Genomic DNA, 22,873 nt, shown 5'->3' with positions numbered 1-22,873 from the left:
ACACGTCTCCACCGCTCCAGAGTGCGGTGGCGGCGTAAAGCTTTACGCCGCTCCGTCCGCCACTCGGCGTCGTGCTCGGTGATGTGAGGCTGGCATGCGGCCGCTCGGCCATGAAGCTCCCGGCGCTCAGTTTCTGTGCTGATGTTGATGCCAGAGGAGGTTTGGAGCTCTGCAGGTACTGAGGCGGCAGAGCGTCGGAAACTTTTACGCATTATGAGCCTTGGCGCTGCAACTTTACATGGTGCTGCCCCCTGGTGGCCGAGTCGCTGTGGCTCCTAAACGCTTCCACTTTGCAATAATCCCACTTCCAGCTGATGGTGGAAAATCTAGGAGGGAAGAAGCTTCACAAACTGACTTGTTGCAGAGGTGGCTTCCTGTTACATTACTATTCCAGCAGCACGCTGGAACTCAGTGAGCTCTTTAGAACGAGCCATTTTCACAAATGTTTGTAAAGGCAGACTGCATGGCTAGCTGCTGGAGTTTACACACTTGTGGCAACGGGACTGAATCAAACACCTGAATTCAGTGACTAAGATGTGTGGGCCAGTATTTTTGTCCATAAAGTGTGTGTGCATGGCTTTTGCTCAATTCTTAATGCAAATCTGATTGAAAAATGTTCTGCGAAAGAAAACATGTCATGGAAAGCATTTGCTGTTTTAATGCCCAGGATAAATACCCAGTGTTAAATCAATCACACCAGCCTGCAGTTTGCCAGCCCAGCCTCTGCCCACCACATCATACATTATCCAGTCTGCAAAAACCTTGTTGCCTCACCACACTTTCCCCAATAAATCTGACAAACAAACCATGTAGTAAAATCTCTAATGGGGGTTTGGTTGAATACAAGTCAAATGGTGCTATTAAATCAATGCGTCCAGGGTGTTTCAGCCCACGCCGGCAACTCCGTCCAATACCCACCGAATCAAATCGAATCTGGGAAATGGATCAATACCCTTAATGATAATTACCCAGGAAAAACCAAAGCAAATACTGATTTAGCTCATGTAAATGTTTCACAATGTGGGGTAAATATTCCTCTTGCTCCTTACTGGAACATAAACAGATATGATTGGTATTCGATATGCCATCTTTGATTATTGTATATAAAACACTCACAGTTGTTATGCTTGGCTGGCAGATGTGGCTGGCGCTTAACAAAGACTCTTTCATATGTTTCAGTGTGCTTAGACAACTGGTTTATTTTACCAAGTCTTGGGTTTTGCACAGTGTATCTGCTTTACTGTGCTTTTCCTTGGTATGACTCTGGAGATGGCTTTTGGCCCAGCTTGCTTAGCGCAGCTTAAGGTCTGGCCTCAGAGGAATACACTTTGCTCTCCAAAAAGTGACGAGATGATACAGCACAGGGTGTGTTGCCATTTAAAGCTTTTCACCTAGGATTAGGGTTTTGTCTCTTTGTGATTTTTAGGATTTGAAGAGTGGAAAGGTTCTTAAAACGTTCCAATCCAGCGTCTTCATTTTGTAATTCTTTCAGTGAAACCTACCAGTACCTGCCGTGTGACGTGTTTCCGTGTCTGAGCCCTGCGTGGAGAAAAGCCGATATGGTGTGAGCTTGAAAGTGTCGTGCATACCAGACCCAGCAGGGGTTTTGATCTATCTCGCAGTGGCTGGCACCTGAACAAAGACAGTCATTTTGATACAGCATCACTCCCTGCCTTTGGCTTGTTTCTCCAGGACTGTGCTATTCGTGGCTTTTTGAAGATGCTGCTTAATCCAAGGAGCTGTCATTTTGTTAAGTTTTACGACCGATTTCTGTTTGAACTAAAAGTGGGACTGAATACCTCTTGGAGATTTGTTCCATGGACACATGGAAAGTGAACATCCTGGCTCTCTTCTTCCTGGCTCCAGACTGACTTATTTGTGATTAAAAGACTAAACAACATTGTTCAAGTTCAAAGGAAGACCGTAGGTGAGTAATGCTTCAGGGTGGATTTTACAGTAAAGTGCACTTGGAGTCGTCGTGATGAAGTGTCAAGAAACAGTTAAACAGAGGGAGGAAGGAACATGGTGGATGATGACTATATTTCTTGCAGCGTGACATTGACTCAGAGCGCTGCCAGCCAGGCGTTAGACAGACCCTGATTTCACGGTATATTAACATGCATCAGGGATGTATCAGGCTGCATGCTGATTGTTCAAACCAGATTATGAGTGTGACAGGACCACACTCATTTCAGTCACATCTCAGGCATTGTGGCCCAGTCAAACAGGAAAGAGGAGGACGGATGCAGTTGTGTTTCCTCGCTCGAGGCTCCTCTTGAGGCCTCTTTGCTCCTCGGCCCCCCTCAGAGCACACGTTTTAAAAATCCTTACAAAATGACAGGCAATCGAGTCGACAACACATAAAATAAAGCAGCGAGTTCCAGTTTTTATTTCACCTCCACTCACATCACCGCGAGCCAACGTTTAGACAGCGACAAGTCAGACTCTTCCAGACGGTGTGAGGCAAGAGCTGTCTGTCCTGAAAGAGACACGCCATTAAAATCAGCAAGTCCCCAGTAGTTTCTAATACATTGCTAAAGTGCTGAATATGAGCATGTTGCAGTAAAGTAGTTTAGGCTATAAATAAAGTATTATAAACAGTATTATAACAATAAAACAGTATATATTTTTAATTCTAGGAAATTCAATACCTTTTGTGGAACTCATGTCTCTCCAGTGCTGCGTAATATGATGTTTACAAGACTGAAAATATCTCTACATACATCACAAGTTAACATATCCAGTAGCAGGAATTCCCTCCAGCCAGTAGATAGTTTCTATTACCATGAAGAAAACATAAGTAATCCTCACTATGTTTTATTTATATTCAATTCTTGCCAGCTGCAACCACCCAACATCCATTTTGAGTTGAATACAGTTCATCTTATCTCATATATGCTATGAAATTTATACCATAACAATTTACAGCGTTGTAAAAAAAAATATAGGTAAGCTTAAGTTCATGAGTAAAGAGGCGGATTATCGGAGTTTTAGCGGTTTCACCCTCCACAACTGTACATGCATCCCCGCTTAGATGGCTTAAAATAGTTTCAGGGCCTTCCAAAGTCACATGTTTTATCCACACAAGGCTTTAAATAAAAATGGCTATGTGTTAGAGATTTACATGCCAGCCAGGTTTCAGACAGGTCCTGATTTATGGGTGGTGTACTCGGCTTGGCTGTGATAAAGGGTGATTTATTACCAGGGAGGGGGGGTGAAATCTGTCTCGAACTTTTGCTGGTGAGATGAAATTCAGTGTGTTACGAGGGCGAGCGTGGCTCAGATTTGCGGGAAAACAGACATCCACTTGTCTCCGCAACTCAATTCGTATTCTGCTCTCGCTCTTTCTCTCTCGCTTTTTCATTTCTGCTGCTATCACTTTATCCATCTCAATTCACTTTGCGCGGCCGTGACGCCACCATCATGGCTGCACTCGTGCCCACACACGCACACACACACTCTCCAGCCTCACATGCACACATGACCGACACACTGAACACAATCAGACATCTTAATGGAAGTCAGGACCATTTGTTTCCCCTGTGGTTTCCATTCTGTCTGTTAGCCAAAGCAAAGCCAGTTTCCTCCTGGATCAGACAAAGACTCATTGTCCCCGATAAGCCCTGTGCTAGTCTGCTCAGAAGTTCAGCATTATTCACTTTATTGGAGCTAAACACCGAGACAGACTCGGGCTTTCCTCATCAACGACAATCTGAATTCTTTTTCATGTGGCGAGACAGAAAAAAGCCAGTGTGAAAATGTTGTTTTCGGTCCAAGCTTTCCTTTATGCTTATCTCTGATTCACCTTTCCTCCTTGTTGATTTGGCAGAACGGGGGGGAAAAAAAGAGGGGCTTTCCTAATCAAGAGCTCTTGGATCTAAACTGTGAGAACCGGAGTTGAAAGTTGAAGGGAGATATTTTAACGTCCAGATGTTTTACACAAGGATTTCTCTTATGTTCTGGTCTGGTTGAGCAGAACTTCCCTTTGTGTAGCGTCCAAGACCGAAATTCATACCTGGGCACAAACCTCTCTCAGCATCGTGCCAGTGCTCTGTTGTTTTACTTTCATTTTTTTTCTTCCAGTTGTATTATTCTTTAGACTTAGTTATTGTTAGACCTGTTGAGTGTGTTTTGCTCTTGCACTTTGACAGTAAAAAGTCTTAAATTGAAGTCACATATACCTGCATCATCCTCATTATACTCTTGTTCTCCAAGCATTTGAGTAACCACATGTAGGAGAAACAGTGTTAAAGGTGGGAAAAATGCATCTCATTATTAGTATTGCACTTTTCTAAGCAGCTTCACCCTGCAGTCATGTTGTTCTGGCCAAAAGGAAGGTATTTTTTGTTGAGAAATTTGTCAACACAATACTTTATTTCATGAATATTTAAACTAAGTCCTGGCGTGTAAAACCCACATGTGATGCAACAAGTTATGGATGCATGACGCCTTCACAGCGCCGGAGAAGTGCCGAAGAGAGTTTTGTAATCTCAGCATCGAGCCGTGTGTGTGTGGGCGTCCGGCCCTCGCTCGCCTTAAAACCAGAACCATCGACGTGTAAACTCTGAAGCCTCGTGAAGCTCGTTCCAAATCCTTGTCCCTCAAAGCCCACCTCGCTCAATACACTTCTAATTACTTTGTGGTAGACTCTGCGGGGAGAATAATCCACGTTTAACAGCACTTGGGCTCAATATTGATTTTTTATTGCATTAGCAGCATCACATAAAGCTTATATACCTCCCACGCTGCAATTACATTTCACAGTGTTGCTGGTTAAAGTGAATGTTTGCAATATTTCAAAGTTATGAAGTCATTAATCATCGCTTTCTTTTTCCTTTTCACTGTCTCTCTTTCCCTCTCTCTCTCTCTCTCTTTCTCCTCTCACAGATCTATTGGCCGCCGTTGCCAGGCAACAGGGAGGACTGTGTTCAAAGGGGGAAGGACCCACAGGTGAGAGACTGACAGTTCAATCCTCCAGCTGTCGTCTTCCTCTGCAGTTTGTCTCCCTGCCCTCCTCCAACTTCTCCACCTGTACTTCTGAAATGTTTCACTCTTTGTTTGATAATGCTTGATAAATTTAATATTCATCAATTTAATCCACGCTTGATAAATTTAATCCACCACTCAGTCAGGGTTTTTCTGTTTTGGAGTATAACCCGCGTCTGATAGCATGTGTCAAAAAGACTGACAGGAGGTGTCACGATGGTTTTCGTTACTATGCTTCTGCTGCATGTTCTGAGCAATTTTATGAACTATTATTTAACTACGTTTAAGTTTAAGTTTTGCAAGAGAGACCTGGCCAAGACGGCAGCATAAAATAAAAGTACAACAAAGATATGACCAACACAATAACGAGATAGTATCCTAATTAGTCATGCAGTTGAAGAAGAAAACAACAAAATAATCAAAATACACCTCATTTGAAACTTAGAATCACTATATTATTACATTACTATATTACTATATAATTGGAGTACATAGATTAAATAAATTAAAATTATACACAAGCACAATGACCAGTATTTTCTTTGAATTTTGGCTCATCCAGGCCTCCATGGCGCAAATATCACAGCAGTTGTCTCAGGTGAAAGAGATATCGTCATGGCAACGCTCACAAAATCTGGTTTCAGGGCTCGTATACACATCATGTGTAGGTGGCATATGCCTCGGGATCAGGTTTAGTATCATATCGCCACGTCGTCCCGATCAGAAGTGAAGAAATCCCATCTGTGTGCCATGTGAGGGGAAACAGAATCAGACACTTCATTTCAGTCGGGAATCTTTAGAGTGAAAGAAGCCAAACAGGAGACAAGTGTGATTTATGACGGACACTAACCTTAAAAACTTATCTGATATACAGTCTTGTTCGAGATCAGGCGACTGAATCAGCAATAAAATAACCTTAAAACATCACAGAACAAATTTATAAACTTCATAAAATATTCCTGTGTCCCACATAAAAAGGTCTTGACCCCAGACTTTGAAATAGACTCTTGAACAATGTGGTTTTATTTTCGTTGTATGTGGCCTGATGAGTCCAGCATGACTCTAATTCAATCAGGAGAGACTAAGTGAAGAGGTATGATGATTATTTTTTTTTATTGCAAAATTGAAATCACCGAGCGGCCCACGAAAGAAAGGTTTTGACAACTGGACGCTGTTATCAGATTATCTTCACGGGTCAGGAGAGTTTGATTCACAGAGAGATCGGATTGGTTTAAAAAACAAAACAAAGGTCCAGGAGAGCATGCACATCCATAAACAAATGTAATTACAGTATATCAAAATATAATACAAACCATAAGAGACTCATAATGTCTTGACCTTCTGGGTTGCAAATACATTTCTGGGAGCATGTTAGTGTGTTTGTTGATATTTTCAAATCCATATCAAAAACTAGAAAGAGTATAAAAGAAAACAAGGTGTCTTAAACAGTCTCAAAATCCAGTTTTATAGGCCTTAAAAGTCATTGCATAGTCTTTCATTTGGATTCATGAGGCCTTGATTTCAATATAAACATTATATGGCATTTAAATTGTGCATCTTTTTTTCTTTTTGTGAAAATGAATGTTACCTGTCGTGCTCACCTGTAGAGAGAAATCCAAGAAACTGTCTCAGGTTCTGTAGAAAAAAGTCCTGCTTAGATTTATTACAGTAGCACTTTGCGTCCTGTTTTCTGTTATAATACCAGCACATAGACATGTCAAGTTAACAATTTACTAGAGTACATACCTGTATACTTACAGTACTTATAATACTTTATACTTACAGTGCTTACTTGAACAAGAAAAGCACAATTTGTCCAAAAAATAAGTCTTCATTCTGGTTAAAATTTGTATTAAAACCATTAAATTCATCCCTCTAATGGCAGCAGACACACTGGAAAGGTAATATCCCTGACTGAAGTGGTGCATTTGTGAGGTTTTTAGCTTCGGTCTCATTTGAGGCAGGATGCTAAAAATATGTGCACCCATTGCACTGCGAGGCACTTTTGTTAAAAGCATTCCCCAGCTGGGATATACGTTGTGGATGGTAATTGCAGAATGTGCCTCCAGCGTTATAACAGAATAAGTATACAGTAAAAACAGCAAAGTCAGACAGTTTAGAGCCATGTTATGCTGTGCTGACACTTCAGTTTCCCATCCAGCGGCGCTGCAGTCCCTCCTCCCCCGCACGCCGTCCAAAAAAAAAAGGTGCAGCACACTGTTTTAAAAAGGTTTTCACGGCTCAGCGAAGAAGCAAACTTTATCTGTAATGAAGTCTGCAAAAGTAGAGTGAAGGACGCTCTGTCTTAATGATCATAGTGAAATCTTTAAAGTGTGCAGCCCATCATGGGAAGAGGGGATGAAAGCTCTCTAAATGAATAAAGAAAGAAGTCCTAATGAGGAAAATGTAAAAAAAAAAAGAGAAAGCACCACGGAAAGAGAAAGCTTTTAGGAGAGATTCGCTGGTGTAAATGAAGACTTTTAGTGGTTCAGTGAAGGAGGGAGGAGGGAGGAGTGCGTCTCTTAATGAAGGCCTTAATGACACGAAGGAGGAGAGGGAACGAGATGAGAGGGAGGAGAGCGTTCTTGTAATGAACTGTAAGCATCACATAAGGGAGGAGAGGCAATGAACAGAGAAGTGAAAAACACAGATGGGGGGATGGTGCACTTGTAATTATGGATGAGTTCAAAATGAGGGAGAACTGGCAAAGTATATTTAGTTAAGAGCAACTACGTCTCCTTGAATATATTAAGGTTGAGGTCCAGGGTTGATGCAGGCAGATAAAGTGAAGAAAAGAAGAAATTAAAGCTTGTTGTCTTTTAGAATGGCAACCACTGAGATCCAAATGTTTGTGGCTTTGGCGACACGTTTCCCCTGGGATTTTGAATTTCTCCAGGAGGAAATTGTCTTGGAAATTGTGGTGGCTACCACTGCTCATGCCAACTATCCAGTTCCTCTGTGGTTTTGCCACCTTCATCATCCTCATCAAATGCTTCGTAACCTCCCACTTTTGGGTTTTGTGAGGTCAGGCGTAAATATTGAGCTTTATGTCACAAAGCGGCGCCAAAGCACGATGCAAGTCTCCAACCGATGTAGTTGTCATTTCTTTGTCCGGTGCCCATTTTCTGTAAATAGCAAATGCCCTTGTGTCCATCTGAGTGCCCGTGGGTGTGTTAGTCTTAAAGTGAGTTGTGGTCAGGTGCATTGTTGCTGCATTACTATCTATGGGGCAGTTGAAAGCGAGTGACCAACAAAAACCAGGTCTGAAGTCAGTGCTGCAGTTTTCTCTGTTGTTTTACATAGGCGGGTGCACAACACACATACACTTTTGCTTGTTCCACACAACTCAGGGAACTTTGGTGGAGTCCTGCTGTTGCTGCTGATGTTACACCCCAAACACTGTAATGAATAATTAAGAGACTAAGTACAGCCCTTTTGAATCAGGCGTCTGGTGCAGCGACCCTTTTTTCCACCATTAAAAAAGCAAAAGTGGATGTGGACACGCCTCTACAATGTCCCATGTCCTTCAGACTGTGCGCTTAGATCACTAGAGCCCATATGCTTCAGAACCCAGAAACAGAACATATGGACATATGCATGTTGGCAAATCACAAGATTATAGCTTTAACCAAACAAGCAGGGGTTTTCCACTGGTTTACAAAAAAACACAGCAGAAAACAAAGCCTCTGGGCGAACTTGACTTCCTGACTAAATGCTTTAGCTGTGGCTCACTGACGTATTATCAGATACAGTTTCCTACAATTCACAGAAAACTTCACAACTGGACCAATTTGTGTTCCATCTAAAATCTTGATTTACCCAACTTCATCGTACGGCTTGGCTTATGTAGGTATGTATGTACTTCCTGCCTGGAAACTGGAATATACAATATACAATGAAAACCTGGCAATACGTGAACATGCTGTGCATTTAATCCAAACAAACTGTTGCAGTGGCTGAAAATGTAAAACGCATCATTTCCTGTGTGTTTGACTGGGAAAGCTCCACCAGAGGCCCCCGGGGCTTCAGAACAGCTCATGTAAAAACTCATATTCATGTTACAATACACATGTGGACGGAGGCAAAATGGCCATTTATGTATGAAAATATCCCAAAGTGTTACTGTTTTGATTTTCCCTTCATAATAAACAAAATGCTGACGTTTCCCAGCTTCTGAACAGACCGTCGTGTCTTCGAGTTATTTTCAGCGAATCTGAGCCGAACTGCTTTGATTTGATTTTGAAGATAAAACAGGCGATGAAAAGCAGCGCGCACACACACACACACACACACACACACACACACACACACACACACACACACACACACACTGAACGGACACCCAGGCTCATGTCAACACACAGCAGCGTTGTTTACTTCTTCCTGAGCGGTGACTCAGCTTCATGTGAGCAGCCGGAGGGGCGAGGAAGAAACAACGACACAGTGAGAGGAGGAAGATGGAGATGATGATGATGATGGTGATGGTTTTAAGACCACAGGCAGGAGGGACAAAGGAAAAAAAACATAAGACTTACAGGAAGAACAAGGGTGGAAAATGGTGACAAAGAAAGGAAGAAAGAAAGAAAGGAGAAAAGAACGAAAAGATGGAAGGAAGAGAGAAAAGAAGGAAGGAAGAAAGGAAGGAAGAAAGAAAGTAAGAAGAATGAAAGAATAAAGAATGGATGAAAGGAAGGAAGGAAGGAAGGAAAGGATGACAGAAAGAAAGAAAGGAAGAAAGAAAGAAAGGAGAAAAGAACAAAAAGATGGAAGGAAGAGAGAATAGAAGGAAGGAAGTGAGAAAGGAAGGAAGGAAGAAAGAAAGAAAGTAAGGAATTAAGAATGAAAGAACAAGAAATGGATGAAAGGAAGGAAGGAAGGAACTAAGGAAGGAAATGATGACAGAAAGAAAGAAAGGAAGGAAGAAAGAAAGAAAGTAAGAAAGACAAAGAGGATGAAAAGACGGAAGGAAGAAAAAAGTAAGGAAGGAATTAAGAATGAAAGAACAAAAGACAGAAACGAGACAATGAATGAAAGGAAGGAAGGAAGGAAAGGATGACAGAAAGAAAGAAAGAAAGAAGGAAAGAAAGGAGAAAAGAACGAAAAGACGGAAGGAAGAGAGAATAGAGGGAAGGAAGTGAGAAAGGAAGGAAGAAAGAAAGAAAGGAATTAAGAATGAAAGAACAAAGAATGGATGAAAGGAAGGAAGGAAGGAAGGAATGGATGACAGAAAGAAAGAAAGGAAGAAAGGCAGAAAGAGAAAGAGGACGAAAAGATGGAAGGAAGAGAGAAAAGAAGGAAGGAAGAGAGAGAAAGGAAGGAAGGAAGAAAAAAGTAAGGAAGGAATTAAGAATGGAAGAACAAAAGACAGAAAAGAGAGAATGAATGAAAGGAAGGAAGGAAGGAAAGGATGACAGAAAGAAAGAAAGAAAGAAAGAAAGAAAGAGAGAGAGGAGGGTCTTTGAAGTGTTCAGACTTTGTTCATCAGTCCCTGTTGGAGACGAGGCTCAGTGGCTTCAGTGATGCTCAGAATACACACCAACGCTAATTACTGCTTTGCATACCCCCCTCCCCGACACACACACACACACACACACACACACACACACACACACACAAAATGAAGACACACTGATGTAAGAGCTGTAATTCTGCTGTGGCTTGTGCTGATGGCAAAAAGTCTGACAGCCCTCTCCATCTGGAATGGGTTAGAACGTGTGTGTGTGTGTGTGTGTGTGTGTGTGTGTGTGTGTGTGTGTGTAGGTGAGTATTCAACCACAGTGTTTGAAGTGGCAGGTGAAGCTTGGGTGTCTTATATCAGTTTTATTAGGTGTTTCCTCTACTCGTAGCTCTCAGCACTGTGCGTGTGTGTGTGTGTGTGTGTGTGTGTGTGTGTGTGTGTGTGAGCTACCGAAGTGTCCATAGTGGAGAGGAGCAGTCAGAATATATTATGAGACAGGTTTTAAAGTTGGCTCTGTGAAACTCTATCTAACTCGTGCCAAAAGAGTTGTAAAGTGCCTGTCCCCGTGTGTGTGTGTGTGTGTGTGTGTGTGTGTGTGTGTGTGTGTGTGTGTGTAATTGTGTGAGTGATACACAGAGATACACAGATATCTTTCTGCATTCCTTCACGTCTCTCGTGTTTTCTAAAACACACAAAAATAGATGGACTGGCCTTCCATCCCATGGTGACACACACACACACACACACACACACACACACACACACACACACACAAACACACACACATGTAAGTTTCATCCCATATGTTTGCTGTCTGTGTGTGTTTAACATAACCGAGTCGGACACAGACAGTAGAGGCCAAAAGTGGAAAGTCAAAAAGTTTTGGGGCTATTGTGTGACTGAGGGAGGGAGGGAGGGAGAGAGAGAGAGAGAGAGAGAGAGAGAGAGGGTTTTCTTGCCAAAATTCAAAAACAAAATAAATAATGTAAATCTGCAGGGGACTCAATGAAAACTTTGTATGCCTAAAAACTTCCTGTCATCTCTTAACATGATGTCAGGCTGAGGTGAGCTGCAATAAACTCTCCACTTCTTCAATCTTGTTTTTCTTCAAACGAGGTAAAAAAAAAATAATAATTTCCAATCCATTTCCAATCAGCTTCAAGAATTTTCCTGAATCCTGTCATTTTCTTGATCCTCTAGTCCAGGGTTATCCCCAACCCAGTCCTCAAGGCCCGCCTGTCCTGCAGGTTTTGGTTTCAGCTCTGCTCTGGCACACCTGACCCAATTAAGGCCCACGCATCTTCCTGCACGCCCTGTTCAGGTAGATCTGCTTCAGCCAATCAGCATGAAGCCCTTAAATGGACCAGGTGTGCAAGAGCAGAGCTGAAACTAAAACCTGCAGGACAGGCGGGCCTTGAGGGCTGGGTTGTGGATAACCCTGCTCTAGTGAACAGATCTGCCTTGTTCCACCATTGTGACACTTCTCAGAAACCTTCGTGAAACTATTGAAAACAAGTGGGATTATCTCATCTCACTGGCAGATTTAAAGAAAAAAGATTTTAAGAAGAAGCAAGATTTGAAAGACTAAATATGAGACCAAATACCTTCTTAAAGACGTAGATTTTTTTTTTTTTTTGCAGTGTGTCAGCATGAGGCACTACGTTGAGCTCTAATCAGAATCATCCCATCGGTGATTTTTTTGTAAGTCAACCAACGGGCAAATCTGTTTCAGATATATTTATTGCAAAGCAGCGTCTTACATACATGGGAGGGATGACATTCCTCATGCTTCTTATATATATATATAATCATACCAACAAGCAGGGCTAACCTCAGGCCCTGAACATGCATCCAAAACACGGCGCACGTCCAGAGTGCAGTTTACAGTTTACAGCAACATAAACCTCAAAATGAGACATAATCTTTCATACAACAATAGGCATAAACATAGCACATCTCCAGCTCCATGACCCTCCCTCCTTCCCCAGGAGTCACAATTAACCCTGTGAACTCTGATTCCCCCTTAAATTTCCCCCTTAAACTATCCTCAAAGTTAGATAAAGACCTTTTTTTTTTCTTATTGTACCACAGTGTAACATACATTTTCTGTGTCCGCTGTTGTTTCACGTTTCAGTTCAGTGAAATATTCAAACCCAAGCTGCTGTTGTTTCATGGCTGCAGTATTACATCAAACAGAAAATATTTAGAATAATTTTATCCACATTTTCCTATAATTCGGAGAGGGCATATTTGGTGTATGGGTATTCTGCATGTTTGAATGAAGCCTGGCTGTGCAGCACGCATTTGTAATGACTGACCCTTTCCAAAATATCAGAATAAGTGTTTTTGCAGCAACCAGACCATGTGATGTTGAGTCTCCCATCGTTCCTTTAGGTCTTATATGTGCTCAGACCAACAGGCGAGTCTTATATAAAAAACTTGCTGTATCCCTTTGACACATTTAAATAATAACATAATGTCATTTAAAGGAAAAAAAATCTCTTTAAATTGGCCTAAAAAATCTCAAAGTCTCTAAGTCTGTAAGTCTATTTCATGCAATATAATACTGTTACACGTCCATGCAGAGTGACTTGCAGTGCAGTAATACACTTGTGTTCCAGATTCGGAGCTACGCAGCAGCACTTCTTTTATGAGTCCTCGTTGTTTGTGCTTCATTTTAATGAGAAAAAGATGCTGCGGAGACCGAAGACCGCACTGAGACAGAGTGTGGTCATTCTCTGGCCGCCTCCTCCTCCTCTTCATGTACTCAGGGTGGGAATTTAACATCAGCCACCATAAAATCTTGGTAAATTTGGGCTGCAGCTGGTAAACTCGCAGTACAACCCCAGCACGTATCCGCTGTGCTCCGCTCTAAAACGAATATCTGGTTACGGGGGCGAAAAACGGTGCAGTCGCCGATTCGATTTAAGCCTGCCGATCAGTAAAATGAACTTTAAAGCATTTCTTTTGAGGATTAAACAGCTGCAGAGACCAAAGGCTCGGATCAGCCAGTTCACCCAGCTGTTTGGCTTCGTTATGTGTGTGTGTGTGTACATGTGCATGCGTTTATGTGTGTGCGCGCATGTGCTGTATTGTTGTATTTGTGTGTATCTGTGCATGCACGAGTGTGTTGGTCCTCGTTTCCTGTTAGTGTTACAGAATTTGACTTCTCTCCGCTGGCTATCGGCTGTTTATCCTGGAATCCGCTCTGCGGCTCCAAGCCCGGCTCTCCCTGCCCGGGTCGACGCAATTTCACAGAAAATGTTTGGCCATTAAAGCTTTTATTGACAGCCATGTTCGCTCTTCACTCCTGATCCATGACACTGGTTGATTAACTTCTCCCTCGTCCAGCTGGCACGCAGGATGTTGGCCATTTCAGCCGTCACATAATTTGTCATCAGCGCCTCTCGGTCCCCCAAAGTGTACGCTGCACATTTGTGTCAGGAATGTTGCCGGTTCAAATCCCCACATCACCATCTGGGACGAAACTGGATGACAGACATGTTCCTCGCCCTTGAGCAAGTTTCTCAACTCCTAATTGTGCTCAACGCGTTGTTATTGATGATGCACCACTGCCAGGTTGTGAGACCGTGTGGTGCTTACCGTAAAACATTTGAGATTGTGATTTCAGTGATCGGTATGCTCTGTCTCATGCAGTTGGTGCTCTTAGTGTGTTTTGTCAAATTAAGACCATATTTCCCATAAATCCTGTATCTTCCTCGTACTCCCTTCCTGTCTGGCCTCGCCTCCTTTGCCTCTTCAGACCAAGGTTTTGTCTTTTGATCTACTTAAAAGAATAATCATGTTGCCAATGATTTTTCCACTGAATTTTTCTCCCTTGAACTCCTTTCACCATCTGCTACTGAGAGAAACTGGGACAAGTTCTAGTGACATTTTGAGCCGGAGGGATGGCATTTCCTTCCCATTTTGTGCTGTAAAGCAACGTCGCAATCGTACCATGAAGCAATTTCGTGCCACATACTGTACAATTCAGCTTAGACGTGGGCAGTTTGCTCCGAGATGGTCTTGTTTGTTCATGGTAGATATCAGTGGCGAGCGGTGACGTTTTTGTGTAGTCATGCTGTGGTCCCAATTTCATGCGAGCGCCTGCGAGGGCTTGAGCTCGAACATTTTTGGGCATTTATTTATTAATAAAAACGCATAATATGGTTTTTAACTATATATCAACTCGACAATTCGATTTTGATAGACACGCGTGCGCATTTTGCCCCAATGTTATCAACAACAATGTGTTGCAATTTACAGTGTAAATGAAAGCGGAAATTATTAGAACGGCTGGATGATGCAGTAATAACCAGTTACAGAGTCAAGCAAATGACACATGAACATGCTCACAGTGTTACCAACAAAATGTTGGAATTTACCATGAGATGGGAACTATTGGGACGTGCCACGGGGTGAAAACACACAGCAATGTCACCAGCTAGCCTACATGGTCAATGAAATGACACACAAACATGCCAACTGCCCATCAGGCTACACACCAAAGTGATAAACGTCAGAGAACACCTCTTTTTCATAACACCTGCAACAGCCTAAATCGATGAAACATGCCAGGTTACTCAACTGAAGTTGTATTTTCACCCATTTTGATTGGCACGATGCAGATGAAAGAACAAACTAATGTTAACGTTCCCGTCCTAGCTAGCCAGCTAACGACGTTAACGGTAGCTAGCTGTCAAGTGAATGACTTGCAGTTGCTGCTGAACATTTCAAGCGAGCTGCTACGTAGCTGCTCGTGTTGCGCATGCGTCTTCTGAAAAGCTGATTCACAGAAGGCTTATCTTCCATTCAAAACGCCCACGTACAGGAAACACCGGCTACTAAACTACTGTAAATACTCGGTATCACAGAGCACATGCGCGCGTCAAGCTGTCAACTTTCCAGCATTTTGCTAGCAAACTGAGATAGATACGTGTATATAGGCAGCGGTTTGCAACCAAAATGATAGAAATAAGGTTTATTATAAAAGGACACGCTAGGAGACCAACATTTTAAAGATTTTAATTGAAGGGCTTGGGCATGCGCTGCATTCTACAGCTTATTATGACCGCTCGCCCCTGGTAGATATATTAATTAACACTCACACATAAATACAGCAGGAAAAAATAGGTTTCCAATGGGTTGGAGTGCATGAAATACATCAGATGGGAAACTATGTGCAATGTTAGGCTATATTTTTCCAAAAAAAACAAAAAAACAAAACTATTATTGACAAAAATGTTTCAATTCATAGTATTCAGTATTAAAAAAGGCCTGATGTTGTGTTGACCTAACAGCGAGGTCAACACAACATCAGGCCTTTTTTTAACAGTCATGCATGAATCAATCCAAGCGGTTAATCAGGCTCAAAATCAGAGCGATTCATTCGGTTTATTTCCAGACCGAGCGGCAGAGTTCATATTTAATGCCTCGGTGAAAAGAATGAATTATTTTATCCCTATTCGCCACCTATTCTATTTCAAAGCTAACGTCAGAATGATTTGTTGATGTCAAAACGCTACACATAGCAGCTTTAGCTCCCATGACAGGGGACTGTGGTTGCACTGGGAAGGCTCCAGATGTGTGTGTGTTTAACTGTGTGAATGGGGAGCCGGGCGCTGCTGGGAAACGTCATTTGCGGTCAGTCAACTTTCCCTGGATAATTAAATGGTTAATAAACGAACACTGCCAACCCATTTGCACCGGTACCTCTGATCCTGGCTACCCATGCTGCTGACTAAGTCTCTCCATTTTCTCTCCTTGGCTGGATGTGTTAAAGCTACTCCCCGAGAGTAGAAAGCCGATTTAATAAAAGCAGTTTATTTTCTGGTAAGCACCACTCCCTCCTGCCATTTAATCTCACAAAGACCACACAGATCTCTAAAACCCTTCCAGGGCGGGAGAGCAGAGACGAACTGTATTTCCTCTTTCTTTTCTTTTTTTTTCTCGGAGACCTCTAACTTCACGCTATGCTCTTCCAGGCCACACAGATCTTTTAGACAATCCCCCAAAAGCAGAGCAGAGAAACCTCCCAGGCCACTCACACTTCTGTAAGAATAGACACACTCATTGCACAAAAAAATCTGCATCTGAACAAGCCATTTAGCCTGATATTCAGTGTTAAAATCTTGTTTTCATTTGCACAGTTGGAAAAATCTGCCAGTGGGATGAGATAATATCCAGTATTCCCCATGTTAAATGAACTTTCTTGTATCAAGTGTCATTTTCTTGATCCTGGCGGGCTGATCTGCTTTTTTTTCTGCCTTGTTTCAACATATTTATAGTTGTTCTGAGAAACAAATCTTGTAACAAGTGAAACTGCATTGGAAACAACTGGGATTATCTCATCCTACTTGCATAATTTTTTCACTTGTTTTAAAAGAAAACAATATTTTGAGGTTGAATATGAAACGGAATGACTTGGAGAGTTTTTGGAGTGCAGCAGAAAAAGGGAATCTGATCTCCAGTCTTTTTTCCTTCACTCTCGCTCTCAGTGATTCCAACAGGGTGGAGATAAATACTGCAAGACTTTGTCAGGATTAAGCCATATTTTCCCCGCTAATTGGTGGAAAATAATCAGGGCGAAATACCAGAGCGCAGTTTCTCCTCAAACAGATGGGTGTCGAAAATCCTCAAAACGGCTCAAGAAGCCCTGCCAAATTGGTAAATAATGTCAGCAATGTGAAATCCCAGCACATTTCCGACTTCACATGTCACATCCTCGCTCTAATCACTGAAATCTGAATAATTAGCAGCAATTTCAGCTTTAATGGAAAGCGTTTTAATGTAAATGTGTTTTGTTGTTTAGTCTGTTGCAGATATGGTTTTGTTTAGCCCACAGGGAGGAATATTATCGTCATGTAAACCGTTTCTCGTACTGCAGTGACATGGTTTACATCAACCCTGCGCTGACTAGAAGCACTTGAGGAAATGATCAACAATGCCTGAGTGGCCAACGGCGACTTTGTAGGGATGGACATGGGCCACACACACTCACAAAATGATAAACAGGCACGCTCACAAACAACACACACCCTCAGAAAGACCACAAGACCAGTATGCATGCGCATGGCCATGCATACACATTAAACATCATGCATACCAATTAAAAATCATGCATGCAAATTAACAATCAGGCATGCAGGCACATGTGCAGATAACACAAAAGGCAAACAAACATATGCATTGGACACACACACACACACACACACTGAGAGGCACACATGCATACATTACACACAAAGACAAAAGGAAACATACAGAGAGCAATTTGCACCCCAACCGGCCTTTTAACCTCCTGAAAGATACATTAGAGACATATTTGTTTTCATTGGCTCAGCCGGCATTTAGTTTACAGAACATACATACCAGCATGCAACTTGCTGAAGACCTACAGCAGAATGAAGTGTGTGTGTCGGAAACAAGTCCGAGCAAGCCAAGCCGAGGAGGGTTTTAATAACAGGACGGCTTTACTAAAGTGTTGTGCGGTAATTCCATAATTTCATTGTTCTGGAAAAAGTGAATATCTTCCCACCGCCGCAATCTTAGTATTTAGCCCCGTCACCAACAACACAGGCCTCCAAACAGGCCAGTTTCACCAACACACTCATTGGCTCAGACGGCTCATATACAGCCACTTCAGTCTTATTTATTTTTTTTTTTAACTTGTATTTTTACTGTTTTCAGCAATTAGAAAATAGGAAATATCATACATAGATGATATACCAAAACATATCTATACGAGTAGCAGCAGAAAAATAAATAGATAATGATAAAATAAATAAATAAAATAAAATAAAGTAAAATAAGACAATTAAATAATAATAATAATAATAATAATAATAATAATAATAAGTAAATAAATAAATTACACCATTAAACAAAATATTCAAAAAATATAAGTTAGTGAGGTGAGGGTCTAGGAAGCAGACTAGAAAAAAACATTCAACAATTCAGCAAACAGAAACAAGCGTGGGCCACTTATGTTGCCATAGGATTATGTCGCAAGATTCTGGGAAAAGTAGGTATTTTCTTAATGAAGTCCTTTATATTTTTCCATAATTAGCCACTTCAGTCTTATCGACTCTATGACTTTGACCTCGTGAGCTTCGGCGAGTGACACCTGACCGCGGTCCTTCCTCTCGGCTGACTCCAGATTTATCAGCTGCTGCTGTTGAAGCCGGGCAGAAGGAAGCAGTCGTGGCCTCGGCTTCCTCTGGACTCCCGTTTAGCGCAGCAACGCCTCGACACGGCTCGTTTCCTCACTCGCCGCTTCTTCTATGCTCTCTTTTATCTGTGTTTGAATGCCTCCATCAGCCTTTTACAATCATCACTTTGAGCTTCTTTTTTTTTTTTTGCATTGTGTGGGCTTGCTGCCACAGTGTCTTGTGTCTTGTATACATGAGATCTCAGTATATTAAGGAGTTAATGAGGAAAGGATACATGCTATTGTCCAGTGTTTTGGCGGCTTTGATCCGGCATCGCGTGTGTCGGGGGCGGACACGCAGCCATTGTGTCCAGAGCTGCGGTGTCCACCGGGCGCCAGCACACTGCTGGAGGCAGACGGGAGCCGCACGGCATGTTCTGATGTTCAGCTCGTTTTATGTTTCCAATCTGACTGATGTGACTTGACTGATGGGAACACATCCACTTTTGGGAGTGGCTGTATCTACAAACAACATGAAAAAAGAAAGATTCATGTAAATTCATGGTTACTTTCTGTTTCTATCAGCTATTATTTACACTATTTTGTCTCTGTGCTGAATGCTGTTTTTAATTGTCTGTATTTTTCATATCTTATCAGAGTTGTTCCCGTGAATTAATACATGAAGACCAATTAAAATATTTAAATTAAACCCACAGAGCAGTAGATGCAAGGCTCTAAACATAATTGTGGTAATAAAAGCATCCCTATAATATTGAGTCATGCAGTCGTGTCTTTCTCAAAACCACTTTATTTTTTTTCTTTGCTCTGCCTTTCTCAATTTGTCTCCTCTGTTTCTCAATTTACTGTAATGGCCTCTGATCTCTCATTGCGTATTTACTAAAGCCCAGCGAGGGCTCTCAGTTATCATCGGCGTCCTCGTGTACGCAACAGTGCCACAAAACTCCCGTCTTGCATCAAAACGAAATACGATCCAGGCTCATTTTTCACACTGGCATCCGTTCATTTTTGGTTCCTTTGACCCTCGTGTGAGGAAACTTGTTCTACAACATTAACGTGTCACTTTGGCTAAAAACTGAAGATGCTGACATTATGTGCAGGTCTCTGAGGCCATTGCATTTTTATCTAATAAAAACTCGTTTCTTGGCCGTCATCGCAAACATGTGGGATCAATAAACTTTGTTAAGAATTCACTTTTGTTCCCGTCAAACCCCTGAAGCCAAGTTATCTGCATTAGCATGACAGTTACTGTTGCGCTGTGTGTTTTGATTTATTTAACTGCCCTTCCCTGTTCCGCTGTATGTGCATGTGCGTGTGTGTGTGTGCATGCATGCATAAGCATAATGTTAACATCCTGCATCTGTGCAAAACAGGGTTCCTGCTGAAGCGTGAAAATTTCTTAAATTCGATTTTGATGTTTTTATTTGTGAGTTTACATGGTTATTTAGGTGCAACATTAGTCCCACATCCCCAAGCACCACGAAACACATCCAAAACAAATGTCAGCAGTGGAGTGGAAGAATTAGCTTTTAAATAGACATCCTGAATTGACCAGATACAGTCATTGAATAGTAATTGTGTCGGTGACCTTAGTGCAGGGCCATAAGAGCAACCAGCACGGTGACAAAACCACAGAGACACCACGACCTCGCCTTTGTGCAATATCCACTTCAAGATGAACAATAGCAACACATATTTCACAATACCTGGAAACACACGTCTTTGAGCTACAAGGTTTTCATCAGTATGTGTGTGTGTGTGTGTGTGTGTGTGTGTGTGCGCATTTTACAGACGGAGTGTGCCAACTTCGTTCGCCTCCTGCAGCCCTTCAACCGCACTCACCTGCTGGCCTGCGGCACCGGAGCCTTCCAGCCCATGTGTGCGTACGTCTACGTGGGACACCGAGGAGAGGTAAGCGCTTTTTATTATTTATACTTTATTGAACATGTTAAAAAAGACAGGGATAAATAAACAGAAGTATGATATGTAAACAATATGAGCAAATAAAAGCTAAATTGATTGATTGACAAGTCCTATCCCTTCATACTGGCTGTGTGATTCATCGTTCTCTGCTCAAATCCAATCATCCTTTTTTTGTTTTAAAGGATAATATGTGACTGATAGAAACAAACAAACAAGAAAAACAAGATTTCGAGTAGTACTGACTGTGGACAGGCACAGCAAAAATAATACAAAACAATACAAAAATCACTGTTACATACCATATTTTTTGAGTATTGAGTTTCTGATTGTTTTCTTTAGTTTGGTTAAGGTGTCACAGCTTCAAGTGACACAGAAGATCATCAGATGTAATCTTGTTATTCTGGGCATCATCACGACCTTTAGAATAATTCTTACAAACAAACCCAATTTATCAGCTAACTGCGGTAATAATCAACAACAGCTTAACAACAGCTTGGACGGCTTTGTGCTGCACTCAAGTTCAATATATCGCATCTTTGACCCCGTTTGACTCAAACCCCTTGAAACGCATCCAGTCAGCTTTAAGATAAATTCAGCCAGAACTGAATTTCTTGTGTCGTATGCTGTTAATTAAAACAATTTCACAACCTTGGACAGTATTCATGGAAAATGTCAGCAGCCAGACGGTGCTACCAAGTTTATTTTCCCATGTTGTTAATAGCCAAGCTGAGTGACAGTGACAGATTGGAGTGCAGCTCAGACCGACATGAGCATCTTCAGAGTCGGTGTGATCCAATCAGAACGGCTTCCATTTGATTGACTCAGTAAACTGCACCTGTATCCTCCACTAGCCTCTGCAAATGCTAGGATGCCGTTTTTGTGCTGTTCTTGGATACAAATCCACCATGTTCACTGAAAATTATTTTACCAATCTAACATTATATCAGAAGAGGGTGGGGTTAGCAAAGCGCTTCAGTCTGATATGGAGTTTTTAGTGATGGCATCAGTTGTGGTGAACCCCAAAAATAGTCTGAAATATGTCCCACTGGACTGATTTGTTCTCAGGCCTGTTACCCTGAGACCAAACACCCGTTGCTCTGAACGCCCACTGCTCCGAAAATACACACTTTTGAGTTGTTGGAGGTCAGTGACTGCCGGTGTCGAACCTTAAAATGAGGAACCCCCCTGAGTAAACTTACCCGAATTTACACAGTGGACATTTTTTTCCATTTTTTAGATTATGTTTCAGAATAATGGGCGTTTATTTTTGGGATAACAGGCTGTCGGATTAATGGGCTTTTTGTCCAATGGCGCATTTTTCAGAATATTAAAGTTTTGGAAATAGTGGGCTTTCGGACCAATGGGCTTTCCCCATAGCCCTAAAACTTTTAGGAATGTGGTACTCAAGATAATACTAAATAAGAAAATCCACTGTTTTAATTGGCTTTATCGTGCCTGTTGAACGACGGCAGAGTGGAGGTAAGTGTGTTGTGCAGAGTGCTGAGCCCCTCCACGCCCCCACGGCCGTGTGCAGTGTCCGATGGGCCCGGCAGGCTCGTCTACAGCTGCTAAACGTTAAACTGTCCTGAACTACAGTCTGATGTAATTGTGCATTCATGTGCTGTTGGGAAGGTCAGACATCTGGGACTTCCAAGTTGGCCGCTGAACAGTGTTGCATTCATGTTCTGTTTTGTCCCAAAATCAAAGTCGGACGACAAACACTAAACAAACAAAGGAGCCTCTTACTTGAGACAATCCCTCACATAACATGAACTCCACTTGCACTCCCATAATGATGGTAGTAAACACAATTACATTGACTTGGACTGACTGTAATAACGATAATAAGTGCGAATCTTTTAAATGAACATTAGCATTTAAATTGAAGCCTGGGCCTCCAAGTCCTGCAGCCCCCTCTTTGTTTCTGGCGCCAGTGTCGTAGGACATCATGACACACACACGCACACCCATGCAGATACGTGCAAACACACACACTAGCAAATGCAGAGACAGACAGACCCCCATGAACACACACACACACACAGTCACCAGTGCAAAAATAGTCACCATTTGTGTTGGCAACAAGATGCAAACACTTCCAGCAGGACAATGTTTTGGGAGAAAAGCTGCGACACCCGCAGAAAGTCACAGCTTTTTACTGGATGCTTGCTGAGCAAATGCTTCCCTTTGCTTTTGATCAACGTCCAAGACGAGATTCTTTAAAGCAAATTTACCGTAAACCGTGTGGCTTTCAGAAGCCAGAAGCAATGCAGCGGGGTTTTCTTTTACAATATGCCGAGGCTGCAGCCACAATAATCCATCACATCATCTGGTCATGA

General features: G+C 42.1%; 1 protein-coding gene across 1 annotated transcript in view; it reads left to right on the top strand.

Annotated features, from left to right (window-relative positions):
* Positions 1 to 22,873, top strand: part of sema3bl (sema domain, immunoglobulin domain (Ig), short basic domain, secreted, (semaphorin) 3bl) — a gene marked incomplete at its 5' end in the record, with an annotated part of 65,597 nt that overhangs the window by 4,698 nt on the left and 38,026 nt on the right. The window contains 2 exons of the mRNA XM_030056334.1: positions 4,888 to 4,950; positions 20,403 to 20,522. Of these exons, the coding sequence (XP_029912194.1) occupies positions 4,888 to 4,950; positions 20,403 to 20,522 (183 nt within the window). The remainder of the gene's footprint in view (positions 1 to 4,887; positions 4,951 to 20,402; positions 20,523 to 22,873) is intronic.

Source organism: Myripristis murdjan, chromosome 7 (assembly GCF_902150065.1).
Source record: "Myripristis murdjan chromosome 7, fMyrMur1.1, whole genome shotgun sequence".
Classification (NCBI taxonomy): domain Eukaryota; kingdom Metazoa; phylum Chordata; class Actinopteri; order Holocentriformes; family Holocentridae; genus Myripristis; species Myripristis murdjan.
Note: the sequence above shows the minus strand (reverse complement) of the source record. Positions and strands in the feature narration are given on the sequence as shown.